Here is a 20616-nt window from a genome sequence, read left to right as displayed (position 1 = left end):
TGGCTGAAGGAAGGATGAGAGGTATCTTGAGTCTTTGACATCCCTGCCCTGACCGAGCCATTTTGAGCTTTGGAAGAACATGGCGTTTCTGGGAAGGATATGGTCTCTTCATTCCCGCTCTTATCTCAGACATATCACAATTCAAGGTGTAAGTGAGCGGATAAGGGAAACTTTGGGGGAGGCTAAGGGTTTCGGACTTTAAAAGGATTAAAAGGTCTCTGTGTAAGAGAAGTAACCTCTTGCCTTTCTTCTTATATGAAGGGCAAAACGGGAGGCATTTAATCTATCCAAATTTCCAAGAAAATCTGTAAACGAGAATAAACCCACTCCACTTTCCCACGCCGTCAATAACCGTCGGATTTAAATGGTCTCGTAAAGGGAAATCATTAAAGACGCGTCTCGAACACTGAAACGGCAAGAACGCATCGTGAATGAATTCAGAGGAATGTTTCGTAGTCCGGCGTGTTTCCTAGATAGGTGAAAAGACACCTGCATTGATGAAGGGCAAAGCTAAGCAGACCGCAATAAAGACGTGGCATCACCAAAACCCTCCTCTCCGACCAAGAGGTCGAACAGCAGGATTTTGAGGGGCTACTGTGGGGCCAGAGAGTTTATGACCCCAGCCCATTTCATGTTAAGGCCCAAGGCCTGCACCGAGGAGATACAAGGCCGAGGACTCACCATGAGAGTCAGGGACGGTCTAAGGAAATGGCCGAGGACGAGCTCCTGCTCGGCATGCCATAAATGCCCCTAAAAGGAAGAGTGATCACATTGCGGAAATAGCACAAGTAAAAGGCTGCCAGTACCGCAATAAAGCATTCTACACCTGACAGGACCATACTCTTCAGCTTTTGCAACCTATCCCCAACCACTCTATGTATGGGCTGACGGGACAAGTCTTAAGTCTTAGGAAATCGAGCTTACATGTGGACGCTGGTAAGAGGGTAAATGCCCATATAAAAGGATAAGAGAGGCAGTTTGAGAAGAGGGGGACAATCCGTCCTCCCAGCCATGGTGTCCTAGAAACAAGGAGAATAAGAAGAGCATAGAGCTCCCCAGACTCGTCGGACGAGATTCACTGACCGAAGCTAACCCGAATTACCATCCGGTGACCAAGGCCTAGCCTTTCAAACCCACGCTCTATAAGTGATATTGTTTGGGCCTTTTTATGTGCGAACCCAACATCATTTTAGGTCGTTACAAATTGAGTCCTTACAGTAACATATTTTAATATATATATATATATATATATATATATATATGTATATATGTGTGTGTGAAGGAGTAATTAACAAAAAGCAATTCTTTTTTTTTTTTTTTTTTTTTTTTTTCAACAAAAAGCAATTCTGATATGTTAATAACTATGTAACAAATGAAAGGATATAATTTATGTGCTACTTTAGACTATCTGTTAATGTGCAAGCACATGTCTTCTTGGACATCTGCAATTACTACCTTGGAGCCTATTTGACTATTGTGACATTGACAGAAGTATTACCATGGACAAAAAGCAATTCTTTTTTTCTATTTATGTGCATGCAGGCACGCACCTCATCTATTGCAATAACTACGTTCACATTGGCATTTTGTGTATATATATATTGGAAATGTTAACAAGCACCAATTGCGGTGAAAAAAAAAAAAAAAAAAAAAGACACCAATTGGTGGTGTTGTACAGCACCCGTTAATGTAATAAAATTTAAAATTTAAAATAAATTATTCATGTTTTTTTAGGGATATGAAAAAACTGAATATGTATTAAATATGTGTCAGTTTAAATGGAAAAAGTCAAATTATTTTACAAAATTACAGTTGAAAAGTAAAAAATTTATCAATTAATTCCTATACAATGGGATTTGTAATAAATCATAAATGAATCACAGCTGATTCATTAACAGGTTCTGGCCGGCACCTGTTAACATAGTCCATATTTTAATTGATCTCATTATTTATTATCTCTTATTTAATACATTACATACTTATTTCTAAATCCAAAAATATTTATAACACAACTATTGCTTTTAGTGTCTATATGTATGGACGAAAATATAAATACCTTCAAATCAATCTTTGTCCTGATATGTAGAATTTAGACCGAATATATGTAAGTTGTACAGAGTTCACATTTAAATTTTAGTTGTTGAGATTGTGCAGTTCTATATTGAACCTCACAGAGAGTTAATAGACTTTGAACTTGTTCATGACAAATGAATGAATGATAACCAAGTGTTATGAGATTTTAAGGTAACTAATGAATACTAGTGAATTGGGCTTATCCTTCTGCCAGGATCAGTGATGAAGTAAAATACTAGCTCCCGGCTGTGTTTTTTTTTTTTTTTTTTTTTGTGTGGCTACCGCGATGACCTATCCATGGAGGTGGAAGAGCGGTGGAGGCAAATGAGAGAGTGTTCTAGAGAGAGAAACGTAGAGAAAGAGAACAACTAAAAGCAATAGTTGTGTTATAAATTTTTTTAGGTTTAGAAATAAGTATAAAATGTCTTAAATAAAGAATAATAAATGAGATCGATTAGAATATTAGCATTAATGAGTGTCTTTTTTTACCGTTGGATCTACTTAAATCCAATGGCTTAAAAAATGTGTACCTTGAACCCATCTATATATATATATATATATATATATATATAATAAAAGAAGAGTAGAAGGTGGAAAAAGAGATCGCAATTGAAAAGTACATACTAAGTGTGCGTTTGGCTCCAAATTAAAAAGCCAACTTATTTTACTATTCAGCTTATTTTTGCTACTATTCATGGACCCCACTACACTTTTTGATACTATTCATAAGTTCTACTGTACTATTTCAACTAACTTTTACCTTTATCTACAGTACTTTCAGCAAAAAGTTTTTTGCATTAGCAAAATAAATGGATCACAAACAGACCATAAATAATACATACCAAACGTGTCAATATTATTGAATATGTACCACCGCGCACCCTTAGTCACTCCACAAGTATAAGTGCTTGTGGTATATAGGGAGTAAAGGCCAAGATTCAAGTTTCCAGGAGAGAACTTCACATACATATACACTTAGTTTAAGTTAGAGTAGAATTTTTATTTTATATAAAAAAATATTATTGAATATTGCGGGCGATTATTGTGATTTTTGAAGGACCCTATGAGCTTTTATGAATTTTTTGGCCTATAAATATAACCCCAAAAAATAAAAGTTTCTTTTCACCTAACCAAATAATGCGGCTCTTATTCACAAAGCTCATGTGGGTTCTTCAAAAATCACAATAAAAAAGTCATAATAGTTAAAGAGTTTTAACTAATGCCAGAGTATGGTAATTGGTAAGTCAAACTACATGACTTGTGTACACAATGTCACACTCTTGGCGTGTACATTGGTGTGCATACGCTTGCCAACTCAATGAGCGGTCCATCTCAACCATTGCTGGCATTTGTTCTTATTATGTTCTAAATTTGCTTCCTTTCAGATGTTTTTTGTGAAGTAGTGAGAATTAGTTGCGTCCAAATGCAAATGGGTACCTATATTTATAGACAACCCACATGCACCATTGAAAACACATGGTTTTAAAAACAGGTAAGGTCAAAAAATCGAAAAAGAGACTGGTTATCGGTTTTATGGTCCGACTAGAATCGTACCGATAGTCGAACCGATGATGTCATAAATAATTTAATTAATTATTTTTAAATTATAAAAATCTAAAGTATAGCTAATTAGTTATCTGTATATTTAAGTTTGATAATGTTAATAAGTTTTTATAATTTTAATAATGTTAATAATTTTATGCCCAATTTTTATAATAAATATTATTTAAATATTAAAAATAATCTACTATATACGTTCACACATTGTTAAAAGCCACCAAGAAAGTAGTACATAAATTGTGAAGCATGATAATACTGAGATCCTTTTTTTTTTCTTTTTTCTTTTTTGAGAATAAACGGCAGAAATTTATTCAAAGAAAGTAAATGATCTCATACGGCTAGGATTTGATTCATGAGTATAAAAAGTAACACTTCACTACTTCAGTGCCGCCACTCTTCACAAAAGCAACATTTCATAAAAGTCAAAAATCAGTCCTCTGTTATCTGATTCTTTAAGAAAAAAATGAGTAAAATATCTGGCCACACAGTTTCAAATGGATTGAGGCTAATGTATGTATTAATTGTGGTCTCTCCTCTCCAAATCCAAACAAGCCCGAGTCTTTCTCTCACTCTGTGTCTATGGGTCTGTTTTCCCTCTTTCTCTAAAGATTTGTGACACATGGGTGGGATCACAGCTCCAAAAAGCAGCTTTGAGGGGGAAAAAAATGAGACTGAGAGAGGCGTGAGCGTTTTTAGGTTAGTTTTGGTTTTCAACCTAACTGGCCAATAACCAATTCAACCATACTGGTTCCCGATTTTACGATTGAACCAGCTGGTTCTTGATTATTTCTGATTTTTGATTGATTTTTGGTTTTTAGTCATAACCAAACTGAATTTGTGACTGGTTCCCAGTTGAACTGGTCAGACCGGCCGGTCCGGTCCAGCCCAGTTTTTAAAACTATAACAAACGTATTTGTTAAATGAGCAAATATATCTAATTCCAGAGTTACAATAATACTAAAAAATTATATCCCTCTATTGAAACAATACTACATCTATAAACTAACATAATCTACCAAGTGGAGGCTATTACATATGTAAGAGTACACTACATTATATGGCGTGATCACCATCACAAATATATACTAACGTTGTGCGCGGGTTAGATTAAAAAACTTCCTACCCAACATAATCCATAGTACCTCTAAAAGCCAAATCAATTTACTCAACACGTAAGGATTATGTTATATTGGGTCTTATTAGAAATAATGAAATAAAAAGGTTAACTTTTCATTCAACTATTTAAGTGTATTTGTAACATCCTAACCTAATTGCATGATTAATTTTATGAATTTATATACTTAGTATTATCTTAATTACTTTAAGTGCATAAGGCTTTGATATTTTGATGTTATAAAAGGTTAGGCTCTGTTGCCATACCCATCCTGTTACTTTTTTCTCTTCGTACTCTCGTGGTACCTCTCCCCTTTCCCCTATTTCTTGAGCTAGTCTCATCCTTTTCCCTCACCACCTCCTCCCCTTCTCTGGTCCTCATCTGTCAGCCCTCCCTCACCCACAACTCATTTCTCCCATTTATTTTTCCCACAATCTGACCCTATCTTCTCTCACAATCTAACCCAAGGCTACAAAAAACCTCCACCATGGAGGTGTCCGATCTGGTATCCTGTACAGAAAAAATTTCATGCCAGGATATCAAACTTGAGCTCACTCCAAACCAAAACATGAACCCAACACCAGAACTCACTCTTCTAGCCAAACTATACACCACCAAAACTATCAGTTTCATTATGGTCAAAGAAGTAACACAAAAAGCTTGGAAGCCTGCATTCCCTATGGAGGTCAAGAAGCTCAGCCAAAACATCTACATGCTTTCCTTCAGCCACGAAGTAGACTTCCATAAAGTTTACCACAAGTGCCCATGGTCTATTAGAGGCGGCCATTTAGTCCTAAAGAAGTGGAGCCTAGATTTATCTTGGCAAGAAGTAGACTTTTCGTTGTCGACTATTTGGATCCAGATTCATGGACTCCCAGACCTTTGGAGAACAGAGGACAATCTAAAGAGAATAGGGTCTAAAATAAGCTCTGTAGTTAATGTTGATCTAATAGGAGACTTCGGCGGCACGTGGAAAAAATTTATTCAGGTCCGAGTCGAAGTTGACATATCCAACCGGCTTCTTCCTGGCGTTCTCCTCCCCCGCCAAGGTAGAAGTGATTTATGGATAAGTCTGAAGTACGAAAAGATTGCAGACCTCTACTATCAATGCGACATCATCGGTCATGACAAAAACCATTGCCTCGCTGAGCCTTTCCGACTATACAACTCCTCGGGTAAGCCCTTCAAAGCTACAAGCCCTTGGTTGAGAGCAGACAACGATGACATCCCTCCAAAAGCCTAAAGGATGGTACTGCCATGCCCAACACCATAACTTCCTCTAGCGCCTAGCCTTCCTCCGTCACAAAGGAGTATTCCATAGCTAGCACCACCAATCCAACACACCCAGACCACCATAACGTACACAAGTACGGACCCCCTACCACGTGGCCACCCACAAGTCCCCAGCCCGTACTCAGCAATCTCGAGACAACAAAAAAGGACAACAAAAGGAACGTTTACAGGGTGGCACCCTCAGATTCTGTACACGCAGCACTTGAGACGTACACAACGACCTCTCACGCGCCTAGCTCACTTGATAACTCTCCCACACGCAAGTTTATCCTCTTAACCCCAGTGACAATAGGGTTCACTCCCCTAACTCCTTCAAGCCCAAGCCCAACACACGCACCTAGTAACATAAACCCCCCCCCCCCCCAATCTGCGCCTCTCAACCCAATTCAGAGCCCCACACCCACCATTCCAAGCCCATCCACAAACAATTTCACTTATGTCAGCCCATCTACTCCCATTGTGAGAACAAACAGCCCACCTTTTAACCAGCACAATTTAACCCTCCCATAGCCCATCCATGATCCCACAACACAATCGGCGTCCACAAATCCTTACAACAACCCTATCACTCAACATCCCCTCTCATCATCGAACCAACAGCAATCACCGCCTCCCTTTAATAGCCAAAAAAGAAAGATATCCAGGCTTGATCTTAAGTACTTCTCCAAAAGACTAAGGAAAGTAGTGGAAGGACCTGAACCTGTATATTTCGACCCCAACATTGTCACCTTCATCCCAAGATCGAAGCTTAAGCTTTTCTTCCTCGACGAAAAGGAAAAGTCCACCCATGGTGAGTCTCTCTTCACCCCACCTAATGTCTCTACCCCTGATTGCACTCTCAGTTCTAACTCTACAGACGAGGAGGTGGGCCTTATCATGCCCCCAAATTCCCCATAAGGATACTCAACTGAAACTATCGAGGCATATGCAAAGCCTCGACAGTTTGAGCCCTTGGGGCTCAAATAAAAGGCGCTAGGCCGGATTTTATTTTCCTTTCAAAAACTAAAGCTGATGTTAATCATATGGAATATGTTAAAAGTTATTTAAAGTTTGATAATAAATTGGTGGTTGAGTCTAAAGGGCAGAGCAAGAGGCTTATGTATTCTATGGAAGAATGGCTTGTAGATAAAAGAAGTAGAGTTTGACAGATATCTTATAGCAGTCAATATCTCTGATTCGGTTACCAATTGTTTGTTAGTCTGCTTCTATGGACCCCTTTATCTCTCCAAGAAAAAGAAAGTGTGGGGGAACCTATTTGCTCTCTTAGAAGCCCACCACAACCCATGGGCTTGCATCGAAGACTTCACTTTCATCATCAATGATGAAGAGCAATTAGGGGGGAAAAGGGTGGTACCTCGGCCATAAATTATCTCAAGGAGTTGTTGTTTAAGTTTAATGTTGTGGACCTCGGATACTCAGGGAACAAATTCACTTGGGCCAAAGGAAAATAGGGAAATGCCATTATCAAACGTAGGCTCGACAAAGGGATTGCAAGTATATCTTGGAGACTGGCTTACCCAAAAGCCACCATTGATCACCTCGGAGCCATCAAGTCAAACCACACCCCCATTCTCCTAGATACAAATCCATCAGATAGTTTTGCCCACATACCATTTCAGTTCGAAGCAACCTGGCTTAGAGATAAGAGTTGTCACTCTGTTATAGACAAGGCGTGGAATATAGAAGCATCAGGTTCTAATTTTGTAAAGCTTTACAAAAGGCAAGCCTCAACCAGAGATGCTTTCTGGAAATGGAATAAAGAAGTTTTCGGCCAATGTCAGGACAGAATCAACAGGCTTATCCAAAAAATCAAAGAGCTTCAAGAGTCACCGCCTTCCCATGCCAACGAGGTAGCCGAACAAGCTTTACAATTAGAACTTATAGAATGGCTTCTTAGAAGCGAGATCCTTTGGTGTCAAAAATCAAGGGAGCTTTGGCTCGAGCTTGGTGATAAAAATTCCAAATTTTTCCACCTATCCACAATTATCCGAAGAAGAAACAACAGCATTAATGCCATCAAAGCGGACGACGGATCCTGGATACATTACCCAAAGCAAATTCAGGAGCTCTTTGGGAATTATTTTGTCAACCTATTCAAAGAAAAAGACATAAGCTTCCCTGATCATCTGGAACACTTGATCCTGCCTTGCATCACAAAGGATGAAAACAAGACTCTAAAGCAAATCCCATCCCCAAATGAAATTAAATCCACATTATTCCAGATGCAAGATTCGAAATCCCCTGGCCCCAACGGTTTTCCAGTGTTGTTTTACAAGAAACTCTGGCCTACCGTAGGCAACGATATAATCAAAGCAGTGACATCCTTCTTCTTAAGAGGCTCTATGCCTAAAGAGGTAAACAACTCATTAATCGTTCTCATACCTAAGATTACTAATCCTACATCTGTTAATCATTTCAGGCCCATTAGCTTGTGCAATGTTGTGTACAAGATTATCTCTAAGATTCTTGTCTCCAAACTCAAGCCTCTCCTTGACAAGCTCATCTCCCCCACCTAATTGGCCTTTATTCCCAACAGATGGATAATCGAGAACCAGATTATTGTCCAAGAAATTGTTCATAGCTTTAAATCCCGAAAAACAAGCCCAGGTCTCATGGCAATCAAGCTCAACCTCCAAAAAGCGTATGACAAAGTCAATTGGAAGTTCATCCAAGCCATCCTTCTCTATTTCGACTTCAATGACACCTTCACAAATTGGGTTATCTCCTGCATATCATCTGTCTCATTTGAGGTTCTAGTCAATGGGGGTAAAACAAAGAGTTTCAAGCCTAGCAGAGGACTTAGGCAAGGCGACCCTTTGTCACCTTATCTCTTTATCCTGGAGCAAGAAGTTTTATCCAGGTTGCTTGATCATGAGCTTAGGTCGAATAATATATGTGGCATCGAAACAAGCATCTCTGGCCCAACCATCACCCATGTCATGTACACGGACGACGTTGTGCTATTTACTAAGGCAACCAAGGGAGATGCTTCAAACTTGGTTCAGGTCTTGAATAAATATTGTAGCTAGTTGGGGCAAGCCATCAACAAGAACAAATCCAGAGTGTTCTTCTCCAAGTACACCAAAAGCCCCACCCAAAGTGTTGTCAAAAGCATACTCCAAGTAAGAAATCTGAAAAGGGATGCAATGTACCTTGGTGGCCCTATGTTTCTCTCAAAAGCACCCTCCAAAGACTTCGCCTTCCTCCAGGAAAAACTTAACGCCAAGCTTATGGGGTGGAGAAGTAAAAACCTGTCTTAGGCTGGTAGAAGGACACTGATAAATTTAGTAGCACAAACTATGCCAAATTACACCATGTCCACCTTCAGTATCCCTACCAAAGTATGCGATAAACTCGACTCCCTCACAAGAAGGTTCTGGTGGAAACCGAAGCAACAAGACAGCAAGTTTATCGCTTGGAAAGCTTGGGATTATCTTTGCAGCCCAACAAAAGAAAGTGGCCTCGAGTTCAAAAAGGCCAAAGACATCAATAATGCTTTACTAGAAAAACTAGCTTTGATGGTTGTAACTAAAGAAGATAGCTTGTGTATAAAGATCTTGAGATCAAAATACAAGGTCAAGGAGGATTGACTCAAAACCGAAGCATTGAAAAAGGCATCCCCAATTTGAAAAGCCATTGAAAAAACTATGGGCATCACTACCAAAGGTGCTTGTTACATGATTGGGGATGGAAAATCAATAGATGTATGGCTTGACCCGTGGGTGCCGTGGGTTCAAGGATATATACCATCCCCCAGAAATGCTTAAACACCTTTAACACCTCTGACAGTATCTCAGCTCATTAATCCCAAGTTTCATTACTGGACAACCCCTTTAATCCATGAGTTGTTTACCCCTCCAGACGCCCAAGCTATTCTTTCCATCTCTATCCCCATCAAACCGAGGACTGACAAGTTGGTTTGGATGCCAGATCCGAAAGGTTGTTTCTCTGTAAAATCAGCTTACAAACAAATCATCTCCCAAGACACTACCCCCCATATTGTGGAGTTTGACTGGAAGTTGTTGTGGAAGCTCAAAGCCCCTGAAAGAATAAGATGCTCCTTTAGAGATTTGGTGCTAATGCTCTCCCCATAAGAGACAACCTGTTAGGATTAGTTCCCTAAAATCCTATTGTATGATGCTACGTATAACATTATGTATGAGTTAACGTTGTGATTAATAAAGTTGTTTTATTATTATCTGAAATAATTGTAACATGAATATTCGAACATTATCATATAGTCCATGAGATTCATAGTATGTGATTTATATGATTTAGTCACAGAAGATATAAGTCACAAGTTTTTTGTAAACTCAGAATTTTAGTTTGTAGTTGGTGATGAAATTGGGCATTTCACCTGCGAAGACTATAACATATCAACTAAGATGATTTGTCTTAATCATGGAAGTGGAGACTTCTAGTTGATGTGTTTTAAGAGTTAAGACATATTAAACTGGACCGCTGTGAGATTTATTATTCTCCTAACGACTGTCAAATAAATAATAAATCTCACTTCTATTTACATGAACTCTTAATCTTGAGAGAATAATGGACTTGATCATAAAGTGTAGGTTACTTTAATATATCAGGAGTGAGATCTAATATAATGGTCAAAACCTCAGTATGTTGGGCAGCCACATTTAGTATTAATGGAACATATATTCTCAAGATGGAATTCATAGTCTCTTAACAGAGATATAAAATATTCCCTTGAGATAAGTTTAATGAGTTCGGTTATTCGGAGAGTTAGGCCTAACCACTTTGATAAGAAATTACTAAAGTATATATTTATGAAATTGGATTTCATAAATATATGATGAATAACTTAAAAAGATTAAACAGGATACTCAAGGATTAAGATGTAGTAATTTACAAAGTGGCAGTCTACATTCATGACTTTGTATTACTACGAATATTTTATGAAGGGGTTGCATGTATAATAAAGTCTTGAGATATAATTTATTAATAAGGCCTAGAGTGCAATTATATTTATATAGTGGTATTAAATATAATTAATGGTAACTTTTGACTTGTCAAGAGTTAACAAAAAAGCCCAAGGCCCATTGGAGCTAAAGTCTAATTTGTTCCCTTTTGGTCCCACTCTAAGCCACACACTAAAGCCCAACTGGAAAGGCCCAAAAGGCTAGCCCAATTAGATAATCAGTTATGTAGAGAGAAACATACAGAATTTTTAAGAACATGAAATGGTGTGTATGTTAGTGTAAGACTCTTGCATTCTCCTCGAACAAACTGATTGAGAGACCACACTTCTTGGGCAATAAGTGGAATTGGAGCGAAGATTAAAAGGGTTCCCAAGAACTTTTGATCTTTGGTTTTAAAATTCACCACACCAAAATACACTCTCTTATTCCTAAATTCTAAAACTTACATAGTACATGTTAACAATTGTGAATGAAGTAGATCCGTTAATTTTCCACTGCGTACATTCATATTTCCAACACAACCTCATGATCAAAATGGGGGTGGACAACCCAAATTGCTTGCTCTGCAACTAAGTAGTTGAATCTCCTATACACCTATTTTTTAAATGCTCTGCCGCCAAAGCCATATGGTTTGCCACTTGCTGGGGATTCAAGTCTGATCAGCTTCCTTTGCATTCCAATCTTGACATGGTCAAATTGATCCTCAACCCCCCACCTTATTTATGCCAAGCCCAAGACTAGTGGATTGTTTCACTCTACATGGCTCTCACCATCGAGGAGATATGGCATACCCGAAACGATTTTCTACAACAAGGGGGAAAGGTAGACCTCCTTCAATCCATCAAAAGCATTCTCTCTAGGTCCCACGAATTTTCCATCATCATCTCACAACCACAACCATCCACACCAGCCCCACCTACTATAAGGTAGTCACCCCTCCCACCGAGCTTCATCAAGGTCAATACAGATGCAGCGATTTCAAGTTCACACTCTGCTCTCGTTGTCATTGCTAGGGACTCTCAAGTAGGGGTGGAAATTCGTGTTTGCGTGTCGGGTTCGTGTTGGGTTGAGGTATGAGTATTATGTTATATGGGTCAACCCAAACCCGACCTGTTTAGTAATCAGGTTAGGATTCCTCAACCCTAACACGACCTGTTTATTAAACGAGTAACCCGACACGACACGTTTAACCCATTTAATTAGTAGGTCAAGTTAAGATCGACATAAATAACCTGTTAATAACCTGTTTGATTATGACCTGAACAACCTGTTTAATTAAACTTAACCCAAATAACCTGCTATCAACTCCCATGTATCTAAATTTATAATTCAACCATAAATCAAGTAATAAAAATTCAAATAATAACAATAGTAAATAATTCTTTCATTCCTTCAAAATAAAATTACTAGTCCAAAAGGTTCCAACCTCCACACAATCAAATTCAAATTCAATAATATGTCAATGTTCCATAATAAAAAGCCAAGATTATTACATGGCATTGATGTGCCATCTCAAAAACTAAAAGACAAACCAAAATAATTACATGGCAGTTCAATATTTCCATGATGGCAAAAAAATCCAAGTCCAACCATCCAAGTGCCACATCAAAAAGTAAAAGACATCGTTGATTAAGAAACTGGATTAGAAGAGGTTGAGGGTCCCATTGAAGAGGTGTCTTCCATGTGCTCATCCTTATTGATATTCATGTCCATTATATCTTCAGTGAGCTCTTCCAACTATGACTGTGCAAGTTCTACATCAAAAAATTTAATGAAACATTAAAAACTTATCAAAGCATTATAAATAAGAAATTTAGAAACTGTGGGTAATCAAGCAATTGAAACAATTAAGTAAATAATAGTAATTCACATAGTAGTAATTAGTAGTAATGAACTTAGATAAATGTGGATAAAAATACAGTTGTACCTAGACAAATTTATGTTTTAAAAAATAATACATATTAACTCTACATTAAGCAGAACTTAACCTGTGAGTTTTTAAAGCTAAAAAGAGCTTTACAAGGAAATACTGAAATTTGAAACTTTTAGAAAAGCTCCATAAAATTCAGAGTTCGTATTTTATAAATTAATAGCTATAAAACACTAATTTCACAGGTAAAGTTTTAGTTTCTACCACAATGTCATAAAGAGAAAAGGAGAAGAAATTTCATGATCCTACATAGATATTGATAGCTAAGTTGGACAACAATGATAGGATAACACATCATAAATATTGTCTACTGTCTACCAAGTTTTCCAAATAACATCTATAAACTATTATATTTTGTCCATAGAGCAACGTTTCTGCCATTTAAAGTTGACATAACATGGGAAATCCGACATATATATATATATATTATTTTCTTTTTAAAAAATCATCATAAAACTTATAACTCATTCAACCAACATATAAATAAAAAATACATTACCTATATTTGCATATAACCAATCTCAGCTACAAACCAATGCCTCCACAACATCAGGTTTAAGCACACTCCTGAATTGATCAATGACTCGTCCCCCAACACTAAAAGTGGATTTTGAAGCAACGGTAGAAACAGGAATGCTTAAAACATCACGAGCCATAGCAGCAAGTTTAGGATACCGAAATTCATTTCCTTTCCAAAAAGCAAGAATGTCTAATTTTGCATTCCTATCTACTCTTGGTTCATCCAAGTAGAGCTCCAATTGAGTTTTTTGTACTTGCCTACTCATATCCATACTATGAAAAGAATCAAATTCCTACATACAAAAACAACATAATAGATATTAATTTATGCAGAATATAAATAACATAATATAAATAAATAAATAAAAAAGAAAAAACATATTGCATCATAAACAAAGATCCCTCATTAGCATATTGTTCTTTAGTTTCTTGAGTAGCTTGACCACCATTTCAAAAGATATTGAAGGTGCAGAAACATTACTCACATATTCCCCAAACAAAGCAAATAATTTTTCACGAACCTTCAAATATTTGAGTGAACTAGCATACCCATAAAGCTTCTAATAGCACCAATCAACAAAAGGCAACTTATACCTAGGGTCCAAGACCACTGTTATGGCCAACACAACACTAAATTCTATCCAATACTTCTCAAATTTCACAAGCATTTGATCTGCCATTTTTCTCATGTACTCATCCTCACTATCACTTTCTTTCTTCAAGGTAAAATAAACAATGAAAACTTGTGGAAAATATAAGTTAGCTGTGGGATATTTTGTGCTAGAAAAGACCAATGTCGCATCATAAAAAACAGCCAAAAACTTTTTAACTTTTTTTGCCTTTTCTCACTCACCACCAATAGGACAGTGCTTAAAATTGTAATCAATTAACTCTAGGAGTTGAAAAGCACGTCAATAAGAGAGAGCACTTTGAAGCATTAAAAAAGTTGAATTCCATCTAGTAGGCACATCTTGCCTTAAACCTTTCTTACCATCCAAATCCATTTGCTTAACAGATTCATAAAAACTTTTTTTCCTCCCTTGTGAGCCTCTTACATACTTAATGCTTTCACGAATTTTTTGAACAACAACATCAATTTCTTTCAATCCATCTTGTACAACCAAATTGAGAATATGAGCACAACAACAAAGATGAAAAAATTCACCATTACAAACAAGTGCTTTCTTATTTTTCAATTGAGTTCTAAGCATGTCAACATAAATATCATTGGAAGAAGCATTGTCCAACGTCACATAAAAAATCTTATTCTCAATGCCCCACATAGATAGCAATTTATAGACTTTTTCAAACAAAGACACACCATTATGTGGTGGCGGCATAAAGCAAAAGTTCAACACTCTTTTCTATAAGACCCAATTAGCATCAATAAAATGAGCTGTAACACACATATAACCATCAGTTGTTATAGAAGTCCACAAATCAGATGTCAAACAAACTCTACCAGGAATAGATGTCAACACATATTTCATCCTTTCTTTTTCCCTCTTATACATCTTAACCATATCATTCTTAGCAGTATTTCTAGAGATATTAGGGACATCAACACACAAGTACGCAAATATTGCCCATATACCAACATACTCAACAAACCGGAAAGGTAATTCATGCATTGTAATTGCAGCACATAACAACTCCCTAAATGTTGCAGGATCAAATTTAGGTGAACTTACAGACATTGCATTTTGGCCGAGTATAAGCTGCCCAACATCTATTGTGTCTTTTCTTGGACATACCTTCAAATGCCACTTCAAATTTCCAGTACCATATGCTCCGGCAACAATATATACCTTTCCACACTTCTTGCATTTGCATGTAGGCTTTTCTTCATCTTTTGTGGGAAGCATCTAAAAGAAATGCCAAACGGTTGAAGTCCTCCTCCTTTTCTTGTCTTCGTTGTTTGTCTTATTCTTAGACTTAGTCTTAGCCTTCTTTGGTGGAGGCAGTTCAGCCACTTCATCAAGTTCATCTTCCAAGTCAAGGTCTTCTCTTTCATACTCAATGTCAATAGGAATCAGCTCATCACTTTCCATCTAGACCAATTTAAAGAAAAATTATTGATCAGAAATTTAGTAATTCTAAGATGATAGAAACAAATAAACTTGAAAAGAAGTCATAAAGAACAACAAATAAATTTAAAATCAAAAAAACAAACAAACAAATCTACTATAACATTACAGTGATTAACACAAAAAAAAAAAGGATCTTAAATTATTTTTATTTTAAAATGATAGAAACCGAAAACACTTGAAATTAAATCATAGAGCAAGACAAATTATTTTAAATCAACAAAAATAAACATATCTACTTTTATTTTTTATATCAGTAAAAAAGATCTTCTATTATGTACTAAAAATCAACAATATAGTGATTACTAGTATACTAAACAGTGCAACAAGAGTGACAAATATTTTTCTACACAGTGGGGTTTTCTACATAGTGGTGTTTTCTGCAGTGTAGTTTTTCTGCACATTGGTGTTTTTCTGCACAATGTTTAGTATACTAGTAATCACTATAAACTTGAAAAGAAATCATAAAGAACAACAAATAAATTTAAAATCAACAAAACAAACAAACAAATCTACTATAACATTACAGTGATTAACACAAAAAACAAATGGATCTTCAATTATTTTATTTTAAGATGATAGAAACAGAAAACACTTGAAATTAAATCATAGAGCAAGACAAATTATTTTAAATCAACAAAAAATAAACATATCTACTTTTATTTTTTATATCAGTAAAAAAGATCTCCTATTATGTACTAAAAATCAACAATATAGTGATTACTAGTATACTAAACAATGCAACAAGAGTGACAAATATTTTTCTGCACAGTGGTGTTTTCTACACAGTGGTATTTTTTTGCAGTGTAGTTTTTCTGCTCACTGGTGTTTCCTGTACGGTGGTATTTTTCTACAGTGTAGTTTTTATGCACATTGGTGTTTTTCTGCACAATGTTATTTTTCTGCAGTGTAGTTTTTCTGCACAATGTTATTTTTCTACAGTGTTTTTCTGCACAGTATTATTTTTCTACTGTGTTTGTTTTCTACGGTATTTATTTTTCTGTAAAATAAATCTGGTTTTCCCCTATTTTGATGTTACATGTACTGTTTATCATATAGTATCTAATAAAATTTCTATCTTTTATCTCAAAAAAAAAAAAAAAAAAAAACAATCAACATGATAGTGATTAACAAAATAAACAAGCGGATCTACAATTATTTTATTTTAAGATGACAAATACAAAGAAACTTGAAAAGAAATCATAGAGCAAGACCTAGTAATTTTAAAATCAACAAAAAGAATACAAACAAGTAAGAAAACAAAATGAAAATATATAACATATATACCTTCCTAGGGGATTCGGTGGTTGAAAGTTGAAGAAAAAGAACTGGTGAAGCTGTGAAGTCATGAAGGAGAACAGAGAGAAGAGAGGGCAGCCATGGTTTTGAGGGGAAGAGATATTAGAGGGGTTGGCTAGGGATTTGAGGGGAAGAGAGAGTAGAGGGTTGAGAGACATGAGGCGGCTAGGGTTTTGATTTTATAGTGTAGATTGTAGAATCTATATCTGTAAGAGAGGCTAGAGTTTTGAGGAGAAGAAGAAGAGGCAGAGGAGACAGAGTAATGACTGTTGATGAAAACGAAGAGACAGAAGGTTCAGCAAAGAGGCGTTAGGTTTGGTTTTGAGGAGAATAAATCATAGCTAGGTTTTAAGGGTAAAATTGTAAAATTACCTTTATTAGTTAATCGGGTCAGACGGGTTCAATAGGTTGAACACGAACACGACCCGTTTAATAAACGGGTTAGTCGTGTCAACCCGAATTTGACCCGAACCCGTTTAGCCTCAACCTATAACCTGTTTATTAACGGCTTAGCCGTGTCGGGTTTGCAGGTCATGTCGGATTTTGCCACCCCTACTCTCAAGGTGCTGTTCAAGAGGTCTGGGCCAGAATAGCCCCCAAGTTCTCACCTCTCCAAGCAGAAACTATGGCGCTACACTGGGCAATCCGGCTAGCTACTCAAGAAAACTGGAGCCATGTCCTGTTTGAAGGAGATATCAAGGTTTGCTTTAAAGCAGCTACTACCAAGGAGCCATGTAATGCACGGGCTATATCCCATTTTGTCGCAGATATTAGAGACTTAGCTTCTAGTTTTATCGTTTGTAATTTTCTTTGGGTCTGTAAAAGCTGCAATGCAGCTGCCCATTCTGCTACTTAGTTTGCCCTTGCTTCCAATATGTCTTTCTTTTTCAATTCGGCCAACCTTCCTCTCTGCCTTGTTAAAGTTTGTTTGGAAGAGGCCCCCCCTTGTACTTAGTTTTTAGTTTTATGAATTGAAGTTTATCAAAAAAAAAAAAAAAAAGTTAGGCTCTGTTTTTAAAAATATAGAAAGAAGTTTTTAAAAGGTAAAGTGTATATGTGCATAATTATTTTATTCATTAGGCCTTTCTAGAATATAAGGTTAGGGAGGGGTGGTAAGTGTAAATTTTGAAAATGTATATGGGTGAGTCATCCACCCTATTACCCTTAGCAAGACACGTGCCCCACCCAAAACATCCTCCCTAATCTTTTCTTTGCTGCACCAAATTCCATTTATTTTTTTTTTCTCTATTCTTTTTTCTTCTTTCTTTGTTCTCACCAACAGTTGTCTCTCTCTCACCAAAACCATAGATATCTCTCTCTCCAAGAAGAAATCAAACTCTTACTAAAGTTTCAGCTTCAGTCGTGGGTAAGTAAATAAGATTATTTTCTATTAAGGATAATTTGATAGTGTAATTGTTTTCTTTAGTTTCCCTTCTATATTCTCTAATTTGAGTGTTAGAAGTTGGAATTTGTGGTTATGTTAGCAATTTGAAATATTGAAGATATTATGGTCAATTGAATGCCTATTAATGTATTCTAACATGTATAGTATATGTATAAAAATACCCACACAAAATGAAGGCCATTTGCAATTATTTGATGATTTTGTGAGAAAGGTGTTAAAGTTGTCATTGTGATAGATTCAATGTTTACAACATGAAAAAGCTGGATCAAATCATATTCTGTAAATTAGGATGCTAGAAGTAGTTCTTATGAATTCTAAGACACACATAGTTATAATGGAAGTGGCCTCACGACAATTGGATCAATATAAAAATAATAGTTTAATTTTTAAGTTGAATGAAATTTTGTTAGGACAAATTTGAGTATGTTATCTTGTATGAGTTTTATTAAATCATGGTTTTATGATTTGACTATGAAATTGATATGGTATCTACTAGATATCCAAAGGAATGGCTCTGTAAAATTGCATGAAAATTGGATGTGAATGGTTTTGGAAAAATACATGTTTGTATCGCATATAAAACATACGCAGCGAAAAATTAACGGATCTACTTCATTCGCAATTGATAACATATACTATGTAAGTTTCAGAATTTAAGAACAAGAAAGCGTACCTTGGTGCAGTGAAATTCAAAAACAAAATATTAGAAGTACTTGGAAACATTTTTAATCTTCACTCCAATTCCACTTAATACCCAAGAAATGTGGTTTCTCAATCAGTTTCCAAGGGAGAATAAGAGAGTGGTTTACACTCACATACAAACCATTTCATTCACTTATGAAAACTCTTATGAAAATTTTGTATGTTTCTCTCCTTATATTTAACTGACTAACTAATTGGATTAGCCTTTTGGGTCATTCCAATTGGGTTTTAGTATATGGTTTGGAGTGGGACCAAAAAGGAACAAATAAGACTCTAACTCCAATGAGCCTTAGGCTTTTCTGTCAACTCTTGACAAATCCAAAATTACCATTAATTGTATTTAATACTACTATATAAATATAATTTCACTCTAAGTCTTATTAATAAATTATATCTCAATACTTTATTATACATGCATTAAAATATTCGTAGTAATACAAAATCATGAATGTTGACTGCCACTTTGAAGATTACTACATCTTAATCCTTGAGTACCCGATTTAATCCTTTAAGTTATTCATCATATATTTATGAAATCCAATTTCATATTTATATACTTTAGTAACTCCTTACTAAAGTGGTTGGGCCCAACACTCAATAACCAAACTCATTAAACTTATCTCAAGGGAATATTTTATATCTCTGTTAAAAAATTATGAATTTCATCTTGAAAATATATGTTCCATCAACATTAAATGTGGCTATCCAATATACTGAGGTTTTGATCGTGAATTTAGATCTCACTCTTGATATATTAAAGCAACCTACATCTCATGATCAGGTTCATTATTTTCTCAAGATTTAGAGTTGATGTAAATAAAAGTCGTGAGATTTATTATTCATTTGATAGTCGTTATGAGAATAATAAATCTCACAGCGGTCCAGTTCAATATGTTTTAACTCTTAAAACATATCAACATATCAACTAGAAGTCTTCACTTTCATGATCAAGACAAATCATCTTAGTTAATATATTATAATCTTCACAGATGAAATGCTCAATTTCATCACCGACTACAAACTAAAATTCCGACTTTATAAAGAACTTGTGATTTATATTTTCTGTGACTAAATCACATAAATCACATATTATGCATCTCATGGATAATGTCTCATTAGTTCATTTATAAATAGTTTCATATAATTAAACAATTTAATTATTTATGACATGCCAATAAATTAGATTTTAGGGTAAAAACTCCAACAAATGGATAGCCCATTTGTATTTTATAAAGGAGGTATATGCTACTAAAATAAGCAGTGAACAGTAAATGATATACCTAACTTTGAGGATTTAATTCTAAAATTAGGATGAATGTTTTGAACTATAAATTAGTATGCTCATCTTTTGGTATGTTCGGATCATAAATAAATTTTGCATGCCTTGATTTCTCTATGGTTTGATACATCATGGGTTTGATGAATGTATCTTGTATTTGGGGAACCTTTGTGTGATGAGAATTAAGATTTTCTTGAGTTGAGAGTTAGGTTGTGATTCATGTATAAGTTTATATACTTAGGAAGATTTGTTAGTAATAAGTTTTGTTCCTTCATTTAGGTGACGAGAACAAGAACGTGGACACTTAAGCTCCTCTTATACAAATCTCTCGCATATTTTGTTTTCAGGTAAGGGATATGTGACATGTGCGTTTGATAAGTATAAGGATTGTTTAGAAAATTTATTATGCATT

The 20616-nt window shown here is 35.8% G+C and overlaps 2 protein-coding genes across 2 annotated transcripts; both read left to right on the top strand.

Moving 5' to 3' along the window:
• The first annotated feature begins 5234 nt into the window (after positions 1-5234).
• LOC126702589 (uncharacterized) lies at positions 5235-5990 on the top strand. The gene has a single exon (XM_050401333.1). The coding sequence runs from the start codon at positions 5235-5237 to the stop codon at positions 5988-5990; it is 756 nt and encodes a 251-aa protein (XP_050257290.1).
• A 2662-nt stretch (positions 5991-8652) lies between these two features.
• LOC126702578 (secreted RxLR effector protein 78-like) lies at positions 8653-9069 on the top strand. Its single transcript, XM_050401326.1, has one exon. The coding sequence runs from the start codon at positions 8653-8655 to the stop codon at positions 9067-9069; it is 417 nt and encodes a 138-aa protein (XP_050257283.1).
• Positions 9070-20616: the final 11547 nt, after the last annotated feature.

This window comes from Quercus robur, chromosome 2 (genome assembly GCF_932294415.1).
Source record: "Quercus robur chromosome 2, dhQueRobu3.1, whole genome shotgun sequence".
Classification (NCBI taxonomy): domain Eukaryota; kingdom Viridiplantae; phylum Streptophyta; class Magnoliopsida; order Fagales; family Fagaceae; genus Quercus; species Quercus robur.
Note: the sequence above shows the minus strand (reverse complement) of the source record. Positions and strands in the feature narration are given on the sequence as shown.